The sequence below is a fragment of the Pagrus pagrus genome, assembly GCF_965226575.1.
Source record: "Pagrus pagrus genome assembly, chromosome: 19".
Taxonomy (NCBI): Eukaryota; Metazoa; Chordata; class Actinopteri; order Spariformes; family Sparidae; genus Pagrus; species Pagrus pagrus.
Window position 1 is genome coordinate 22,995,595 of NC_140203.1, and position 10,377 is coordinate 23,005,971.

At 42.7% G+C, this 10,377-nt stretch overlaps 1 protein-coding gene across 2 annotated transcripts; it reads right to left on the minus strand.

Annotated features, from left to right (window-relative positions):
- Window positions 1-486: 486 nt before the first annotated feature.
- Window positions 487-8,350, minus strand: spp1 (secreted phosphoprotein 1). Of its 2 annotated transcripts, none has more exons than XM_084383488.1 (8): window positions 8,230-8,350; window positions 4,437-4,508; window positions 4,244-4,285; window positions 4,058-4,132; window positions 3,315-3,377; window positions 3,066-3,197; window positions 2,600-2,935; window positions 487-1,728 (listed from the first exon to the last, which is right to left on the minus strand). In XM_084383488.1, exons 2-8 carry the CDS (start codon window positions 4,488-4,490, stop codon window positions 1,312-1,314), a joined length of 1,119 nt encoding a protein of 372 aa, XP_084239614.1. In that variant the 5' UTR covers window positions 4,491-4,508; window positions 8,230-8,350; the 3' UTR covers window positions 487-1,311. The 2 variants fall into 2 exon arrangements, with proteins under 2 accessions (XP_084239614.1, XP_084239613.1); XM_084383487.1 differs by having other exon boundaries at window positions 2,594-2,935.
- Between the last annotated feature and the right edge of the window lie 2,027 nt (window positions 8,351-10,377).

A 10,377-nucleotide genomic window follows, 5' to 3' on the forward strand; every position in this document is an offset into this window, starting at 1 on the left:
CCAGCAGAGATGCTGCACAGAAGGCATGATGGATGAATGAACGGTCATCTTTACATATGGATTCCTTTACTTCTCTTTCAAACCATCTGACTTCTGTGGCCAAGATGTTTACTGTAACCTCCCACACAGAGTTTAAAAGCCTGCAACTCCCCTCCAGTTACTTAGAACTGAAGAAGCCTCTTGGATGAGAGGTGAAACGTCTTCAAGAAACTAAAATACGTCCAGTTGCCTACGATACAGCACTTAAAATTACCATGACCTGGATGACTGAGAACCTTCATCAACATCTCCTTAGTCCACTTTAATTTTTTGAGCTTTTCTGTGTATACTTGTTTTATGAATCTCTCATGCGTTGTGTTTTCAGCTTCTTATATCCATCTTCTCAGCCATCTCACCACCCTTTCTGTCATTCTATCTAAAACAAATGCCAACAACCAGCATCCCTTTTTATGAAAAAGATCTTTATTAATTTTTTAGAAATGGTACAATATGTTACATTACAGTAAACAACATGGGACAAACAACATGTAGTGTAGGTAGGAACTGTGCAAATGAATAGGACTGTGTTGTATGTATGTATGTGTGTACTGCATCTATACATGATTGAACCCTGTACCTCTTGTTTCCATCCTTCTATCTACACCAGCGGATTTGATATTAGCGAGCAACAAAGCTAAGCCACACAGGCAGCAAATGTGTGGCTTAATGTCAAGTATAAACTCTATAATGCTTGAAATGATTACAAGTATTTAAATAAACTGTTCTCTTATTTCGTAAGCACAAAAACAATGTAGGTTTGCATATTGCAGTTATTAATCAATGATTAAATGCAGTGTTGTGCTAGTGTAGATATCAGGACTCGACTGTGTGTCTTAGTTCTTTTCTAGTTTTGACCTTTTACCCCACAGAGCGGAGAGTGGAAGGGGAGAAAGGTCATGAGGTGAGTCAACCTCCTGTTGCAGGTAGCAGTCGTCAGTTTCAACATCCTATAAAGTTACATCGACCACTTTTCCCCTGCAGGGTCAAACATGGGATTTACCAGGGTAACGAGACCACAGTATGCTGGAGTTAATGGTTTATTTAAATATAACCTGGAACACAAAGTATTGCTTTCTCCCAAAAGATGCACAAAGTACCACAGAAATCGGTTGATCACATTGAGAATAATAATAACTGAGCCCTGGATGTCCCTGATTGGCCCTGCAGTGGAATGTGGCTCTGAGGGGGCGTTTTACACCTGGATGCAGCGTGCGCTCTTTCTGTGAATCTAACAGACACCACCGTCCACTCCCTTTCCTAGACGGTCAGGGCTTATTTAGCAGTGATGACCACTGGCATGTCAGTGGTGGTGTCAGGTCCCGCCCCCTTCTCATCTGAGTCACTCTCAGCGCTGTCACTCTCATCTGAATCGCTGTCAGCGGCCCCGGGAGTGGCTGTGGCCTCCTCGCTGCTCTGGCTCTCCTCGTCCTCTGACTCCTGGCTGGTGCTGGTGCTGTCGCCTTCACTGGCAGTGCTGGCGCTCTCCTCCTCCTCCTCTTCCTCTGGGGTGCTGGAGCTCTCGCTTTCACTGGTGGTGGCGTCGCTGGTGCTGGTGCTCTCCTCCTCTGGGAGGGCGGCCTGGCGGAGGTCCGGGTCCTGAGAGGTGCCTGAGGAGGTGTCCAGGCCCTGGGTCTCCACATCAGGGGTGCTGGTGTCCTCCTCCAGGATATCAGAGTGGACCTGAAGAGCCTGGAGGTGAGGCAGAGGAGGGATGGAAGGGTAAGTTTGCTTGGTTTGTGTGTAAGTTGATCGTAAATAAAACACTGCATTAATGGAGGAAATAGCTGTCTATCTTTTTATTTTACTGAGAGAAAAGCACATGATGATTCTTTTGAAGTTTGAAAAGAAATTGCTGAAAGTAGTTGAAGTGGCAGCTTGAACAGCTTTAGTAAAAGTAGTTGAAGTGGCACTTGAACAGCTTTAGTAAAAGTAGTTGAAGTGGCAGCTTGAACAGCTTTAGTAAAAGTAGTTGAAGTGGCAGCTTGAACAGCTTTAGTAAAAGTAGTTGAAGTGGTAGCTTGAACAGTTTTAGTAAAATTAGTTGAAGAGGTAGTTAAACAGAATACTGAAAGAAGTTAAAGTGCAGGTAAAAGTGCTAAATTGAAGTCAATCAACAGCACTAAAGGGGATCAAGTGAAGGTCCTAAAGAGAGTTAATTAAAGTGAAAATAGTGTCTAGTTAATAGTTGAAGTATCATCAACTGCAGAAAGTTGAAGTGTTGGCTGAAGTATAAGCACTGAAAGCAGTTGTGTCAGATAAAGTGCAAGCGCTAAAGGAAATTTTAAAATGCAATCCGAAGTTGTCTACTAGTGAAAGCAAGACAAGGGAAGTGGAAGAGAAGAATTCATTCATGCTGTAATATTTTGTAGAGTTTAGCTATATTCGGCATTTGTTGGGCATTTTGTAAATCCTACCCACGTGTGCTGATGTTGGGAAGTACAAGGTAGAAGGTAGCGTTTTTGTAATTGTAGGGGACAATTTGACATCGGATGTTGCTTGCACCAACACACCCTACTGTTTCACGGCCTAACATTCTCAGGAAGCTCAAACTAACCTTTACCTTGTACACCTGCAGGGACTTCTCCACCTCATTGCCGTCTGTCATGTCGTAGGCCGTCTTCTTTCCTGTGCCGACCAACTCGTAGGACTTGTAGGGAACAGGAACCTTGTGGTAGGTTTTTTCCTCCACGTAGTCAATGGACTTGTAGTCGCTGGGGTAGCCTCCGTAGCTGTCGCCACGGCCTGAGTCTGTGTCTGTGACGATGGTAGGCTGGATGGGCCCAGGAGTGGTTTCAGCCACGGGTGCGTCTGTGACGATCACAGGGGCGAGGGTGGTGGGAGCAGCGGTAGAGGACTCGCCTGATTCGGAGCTTTCGCTATCCTCCTCCTCGGTTTCCTGGAGACACAGAGGTGAGCTGTCAGAAACTGAGGCTTATTCTACAGTTTCAGCAGCCAACCATGAAAAAAAACCTCCTATGCAGTATACTGTATATAGCCATATGTGTCCTTGGCATGTTTTTACTCACACTCTCCTCTGTTTCATCGTCGTCATCACTGTCTGCACTGTCTTCACTGTCCTTGCTGTTGACAGAGGCTGTATCTGAGGTGGAAGCTGTGTCTGAGCTGTCAGATGCGACTGGAGCGTCTGGTGCTGCCTGCTGCAAAAATCACAAAGTCATGAATGTAGTCAGACAAAAGATGTAAGAATCTGACTGTTTAACAAGGCGTGTCCTGATGAATAATGATTCATTTGATTTGAGTTGCTGATCTCTCACCTCGTCTTCATCTGAACTCTCGGAGCTCTCTTCTGAGCCGGCAGCAGCTGCTGCTACGACGTTCTGCAAAAGACCAAATGAATACAATTAACTCTTTTTTTCAATTAACTGTTTTATTTATTGCAACTTAATTTATGTCCCAGTCAAAGAAAACATATTTCTGGAGGCTCTTTGCATTTTTGCATCACCAGATGTTAGCTTAGACAGCTGAGATGTTAAACTTCAAAGAACTCAAACCAGTTGAGGTCGTCAGGGAGTACACATAGTGGTGGTACACCAGCAGGGAATGAATGTCAGTCATCTTGACCAGTAGGACCACATCAGACATACTCTACTTAGTGTTGGTGTGCTTGAAACAGAGCTGCTGTTTTGAACTCCTTTCACAGGATGAGTAGTACTCCTTGTGACACGTAAACTGAACATAGCATGCCAATTTATGGCCATTTTCATGTCAGCTTTTAGTGGTACAAACCACTTTGGGGGCGCCCTGGGTTTCTAGGGCCCTGGGGTGATTGCCTACTCTGCCTGTTTGGTAGCCTAGCATTGAGTACATGGATTGTAAAAGAAAGTGGCTACCTGTGTAAGAAGATAAAAGGTATAGGAATAGAAGAGGGTATGTGAGAAAATACAAAAGAGGAGATATGAGAGGTGAACAGAAGAGAGTAAAATAAGTCAAATAACCACATGTAACAATGAAATGGCAGGAAAAAAAGAAGGGTGGATGAATTGAAGGGATATTTTACCTGTACAGGTGCTGCACGGGCCTGAGGAACCACTGCTGCCTGTTTCTTGGGGGCTGGAGGTGCTGGTTTTCTCACCTGTGAACACAACCAACATCAGTCAATGTGTCTCTCTCTCTCTCTCTCTCTCTCTCTCTCTCTCTCTCTCTCTCTCTCACTCACTCTCTTTCTCTCTCTCCAGATACTCACCACTTCCTCAGAGCTCTCTGAACTGTCAGTAACTTTTCTTGCCTACAAAACAAGCAAAGATATATACAAGTTGTATCAAATGTGAGTAAATATACAAAACTACTGTCGAAATTGATGGAAACTAATTTCAAAACTGGAATGTGATTCTCAGTTGTGCAAAAGTTATTTTCAAGTTGACAGAGAAATGACTCACAGGCCGGCAGAGGACCGTGGCGAAGAGCAGGACGAATACAATAGCCACCTTCATTGTGTCACAGTTTGGTGTCTGGATGGGGAGGAAAACAAAAACGCGCAGGTTCAAGTCACACGATAAAACATCATCGTGCAACACAATGACACAATTAAACATAATCATGATACACACAGTTGGTACGAAACCAAAATACACGCCGGAGGTTATAACTTCACAGGAAACACAATGACCTGTCAAACTGAAAATGAGCTCCAAGCCTCCACATCAGTACCCTTGCCCAGATTCCTTCCTAAAAATGGAGGCTGTATGGTCACATGACTTAACTAGCTGTGGTACCTCCTGAGGCCATGGCATGGCACAAGAACTCATTAAGTCCTTAATTACAGACCTAAACAAGCAGTTATGTGCCCTTGACAACTCAGTTTCGAGTCAGTAAAACATTTTCTCTGTCATCAGTGCGAGGAAATAATATCGTTTGGGTCTGCGGTTTGTTAAACTATGAGACAGGAAGTTTGTGGCTGATTCTGGTCCAAAAGGTGGGAGATAATAACAGGTATGATTTAAGAACAGATACCATCAAATAAAACATGCTTGAAGTCCGCAAGAACTTAATGGGTAGTTTTAAGGTTTTTCCACAAATGAGTGTCGGAATCTGGAAAAATCCCAGAAAAAGGCAAAATGCTAAATTAACAACATGGAAATAAAACTCAGAGGATAGGGCTGGCGTTCTTTTTGTAATTTGCAAACCAACAATGCTTTCAATACTTTCTGACTTCTCTGTCCTGTCTGTGGCTCTCAGCTCATTGGTTCCTCTTAGACATGAAACGTAGATCTTTAAAAACGAATATACGACAATACAAATATATAATTTCATTTTTAAAAAAGACTCCTTCCTAAAACAGCTTAGCAGTTTTTCATAACTGTTATTCAAACAGAGGAAAGAGTGCATTTATTGGGGACTATTTTCTGCAGAGGAGGGATTCACATTTCATGCTCTAGTGAGTTTTTATAGCAGTGGGATGGTGTATTTGGGATTAAGTCAAAACAAACTACAGTGTGTGTTCATGGTAATGATCAGTGTGGCCCATTGATGTGTTTTTAATAGTTGTTGACAACAATGGAGCTCTACAACAAAAGGAGAACAAGATATATCAGGCTGTGCCGACACAGACAGTAGTTGTTATTGGGATCCCTTCATTGTTGGTTTTGGTCTTTTCATGGGCAACAGTAACTTTTACTAAAGTACATGGTTAGACCACTTTTTTTTATATATCTCGAACTAATTGAAATATCAGCAACACAAGCAAAATGTCAGTGTAATGCATCCCTCCTTTCACTGCAGGGATTAACAGCAGCTTTAAAACAAGTACTCTATCTCTTTTCCCAAGATCTTCTTTTCATGTACAGTGTGGGAGGAGCAGTCTGAGAGTCTGCTTCTGTCTTTAATGATGGACTCGTCCTATACCGTGTAATTCTAAAGGTTATAACTGGAAAGCCACAGAGCAGCAGAAACATGCCAGACGCCCATATGATTGTACGGATGTGTGTATTTATGTACATCTATCTTTGTGAGGACTAGTCTGAGGTTTAGACCTTGAGAGTTGACACATATTCAGAAACTGGAGATATTTTGTCTAGTCATGCGGGGGTAAGGGGGTAAGGCAGTGCTAATTTCAGTGACGGTCCTCACAAGTACAGCAATAGGAATGTATCTGTGTCCATGTCTTCTTGTAAGGGTGAGGATTAGACATGTAGTTGTGGTTAAAGTCACAGTTTGAAATTTTGGGAAATGCGCTTTTACGCTTCCTTTCCGAGAGTTACGTGAGATAATCGATACCGGTCCCATATTTGTGCAAAGAAAACATAAAGTTAAAGCGATGGGGAAATTAGCTTAGCCTAGTTTAAATGCCCAATCCCAATGCAACCCTCGCCCCTACCACTTAGCTATACCGCTCGCTTTGAATGTTCACGCCTAGCAGTAGGATGTCCTGATTCCTGCTGGGATAGAGCAGTAAGGTAAAGTGTCGGGGTTACATGGCCCTCTAAACTGAGGTTTTTCAGAGGCAAACTTCAAACTGAGGGGAATGAGAACTCTGTCATTTCGATGTATCACGGCTTTCTTTATAACGAGCATAAAACAATCGCTAGGCTATAAGTTCGCTTGTCTCGGTAGCTAACTAGCTAGCAAAAGTCGCAAAATCGGGCAACTTGATAGCTCTCAGTTTGATTTCAACGTTAAGAAACTCTGTTGGACTTAGGTATTACTTTGGGAAACTCAAAAGAACCTGAACCTTTTCATAACGCTCTTCTGTTGACTGAGGCGGTAGTTAATCTGCATGGTGTGTGTGTGTGTTGTCAGTGTGTTTACTCAGTGTGGTTAGTCGGGCTGGTCCTGGTCATGTGACACATAATCCAAACCCTTGTTTCCTGCTGCCCACAGCTTCCCCTTCCTGCCCTGGTGTCAGTGTGACACTAATGAGCCAATCAAGCACTGCCGCCCCCAGCTTCACCTCTGGCCAATCACTGGCGGACTGCCGCCTCCATAAAATCTTAAAAAAGAACTTGTAATTAAGTGCAATAAACTGCAGAGCTTTTATGGCGGATAACCAAACCCTCATGTGGGTTTAATGTGAGTTTGCTCAACACTGCCTCTGATAATGTTGTACAAGTATGTTTTAAAACTAGTCGACTTGAAGCTGGGGTTTGATAGACCGCTCTTTCAGTTGCAATAATGATCCTTTACGCAAAGAAAACTGTCACTGAATTGGAAAACTACACTGTATAAGGCATATTACAGTGCTAGAATGACTGTAATATGCCTTATGTCTTATGTTAATGTCAAAACAAATGACATTTGCTCTTTTGTGTTGGATTTTTGCTGGGAGAATCACACTAAACTGGCCTTTTTTTAAAAAAACAAAGAAAGCCAGACTTGTTCTTAGCTAAACACAGATTTAAGTGTTTTGTTTTGTTTTTTAAGAAAGGCAAATAAGAAAATAAGAAAATAAAATGGAATATTTCTGCTGAAAGAAACGTTTGCTGTTTAGCTCTGGACAAATTTGTACTTGCACTTCTACTTGCTTACACGAGATGGCCAAAAGTATCAGGACAACCGACAAAGACTGTTCACCATATGTGACAGCTGACATGTGATACGTTTGCTGCTGTAAAAGCCTTCACTTGCACTTGTACGATTTTGGGCTTTCCACTAGATTTTGGAGCCTGACTGCAGGCATTTGTTCCCATTTAGCGACAACAGCATTAGCAACACTGATGTTGGCTGATGAGGCCTGCCTCACATTTGGCGCTCCAGTTCATCCTAAGGATGTTGGATGTGGGGGAAAAATGGGAAAACTGTAGCATTACTGACCTGGCTTTCCGCACAGGGGTGAAGGGCCTTCTACAAACTGTTGCCAAAAAGTTCGAATCACTTTTCTCTACAATATCACTGTGTGCTGCCCTAAGATTTCTTTTCACTGAAAGAGGCCCTGTCCCTTTAGATTAAATACAGCCCCAGACCAAAAGTACACAAAAGTATTTAGAGGGGTGTCCACATACCTTTGGCCATCTAGTGTATTTAAAATGCATGAAAAAACATCAGACCTTTTCACAGTGCAAGTTTCTAAATGTTGAATTGTATTCTTCGAGCTAAATAAAGCATATTTCCAGCAGCTTATACAAATATTAACCTGCCCTCCCACCTCCCATCACACCACCAGAGCTGCAGAGAAACTCCAACCAAACACTGTACACAGTAAACTTAATGCTCAGTTTGTCATATATTCATTCTGACCTTTTTTGCAGGCTGAAGAAGCTTCAGGAGTTCAGCGGCTGGAGCAGAAGCAGACAGTCGTGCTTTGTCTTGAGTTTATCTCCTGGGTTTTCCCTGGATGTTGTTCGCTGCTCAGTGATGCTGCTGCTGAAACTGAGGCTCCCGGCTGGCTTATAAATCCTCCAGCCTCTGGCAGCAGCCAATCGGCGCAGAGCTTGTGATGTCATGAGGTTAACCGCTCCGTGGTCCACCTCTCCTCTCTCTCCCACTCTTCCTGTGGTTGGTGCTGTGGTGGTGTGGGGGCAAACGCACACTCACTCACACACACATACACAAAGAGAGACACACAATGCAAAGACAAATACATGGATGAAGACATGCAGACAGCCCAGACAGAAGCACACATGCACGCGCACACACACAAACACACACACACACACTGTGTATGAAGTTAATTTAAGGACATGTAGTGACAGGCTCTGGGAAAAAACAGCAGCATAAGGTGGCGGTGGGATGACAGTGATTCAGCTTCCTCACAGACAGAAGAAACTCATCTGACTGAGGTCTCTCTGGGTAATTGAGAATTTGTCTGCGAGACCAGACTGATTTGTCTTAAACTGTTGAACATGGGGAGAGGCATGTCATTTTTTCTCTGTGTGTATGTGTAACAGTCTATGGTATGTTTCCAAGACAGTGAGTAACATTTTGCAAATTTCTGTATGTGTCTCTGTGAATATTTATACATGTGTTTATATTTGGAGGAGCTCAGTTGAATTGTGCTCATGGAAATGATAAAGGTACTTTCACATTACACTTCTGTTTATGAAAATTGGCCCTCCCATCAATTTCTATTGCAGCCGAAATGATGGACAAATACAAGCATGATGGACCGAGAATGGACGTTGACTGCACTTTGAATATGAATGTATGTAATTCCCATGTTAAAGTGAAAACTTCTTGTGTGGAAATTTATGAAACCTGAAAATAGCATGTGGAATTGTGATTTTCACATATGAAAAGGCAAATTTCACATTTGACATCTTCATCAGGGATCGCTCTCATCAACTGTTTAACAGTTTGTGATCGCTCTGCTCAATATTTATTTATTAACCACTGTTACATCATGTCCTTTTTCAAGTCAGGCCATTAAAATTTTTATAGCCCAAAATCCAAAATCACAAATTAACATCAAAGGGCTCAATATGCTCAGCATATGACTCCCTCCATCATTAGAGCCTTTATTAGAATGAGGGAAAATCTACCCCAAATGCCCTATAACAGAGAGGAAACAGGGAAAACAGATGATGTGTGTTCAGAATAGACCAGCATAGTGACATGACAATTATAGATAGAGTGTTAACATATATGAAGGATATGGATCATGGAGGACTTTAAGCCAATCTAGCACAGTGTCCACTCGTCTAAAAAATTTCCCCCGCGGCCCAAAAAGCAAACAATGTTGATTATGACTCTTTCTATTATGATTTTTTGATCTATGGAGGTTTTATATTTGTAAACTTCCCTCAAGCTACCAAAAGCGATTAAAAAGTCTGTGACATCATCACAATGTAAAGTCTATGGGTCAAGCGGGGCCAGCAGGGGAAACTCTACTCTGCGTATCCAATGGGCCGCATAACCAGGTAAGTACAGTAAAAAGTAAGTAAACGCGGAAGCCAGACAACTTTTTTGGCATATGCACTAGCAATTCTAATCTAATCTAAGGGCGCCATCTTTGCATCTGGTATCTGTTCTTTTGTATAAATCTGTGCATGACACACACAACACTCATACACAAACACACAAGTGGCAAGCTCTGGGCACCATTCACACAGTGTGAAAAGAGACACACTTCACACAAGAGGCATCATTCACACAGGGAAGAGAGCGAGAAGGCTGAATGTTCTGGAGAAAGTTGATCCAGCATGACTGCTGTGAGAGAGAGCGTGAGAAAAAAGAGAGAGACAGGCACATAGCTTTCACAGATGCATGGCAAAAATATACTTGCTGTTGAACCACAGGTTTGCGTAGAGAACCGACTGCATGGTGAATGTACTTGTAAACATACTTGCCCACATATCACGCTTGTTACCGGAGGATGCCACCAGACGGCATGCGTTAGCTTGATGATCCATTGTTGTCCCTGCTGCTGCTGTTGTTTTTGACCTCTGT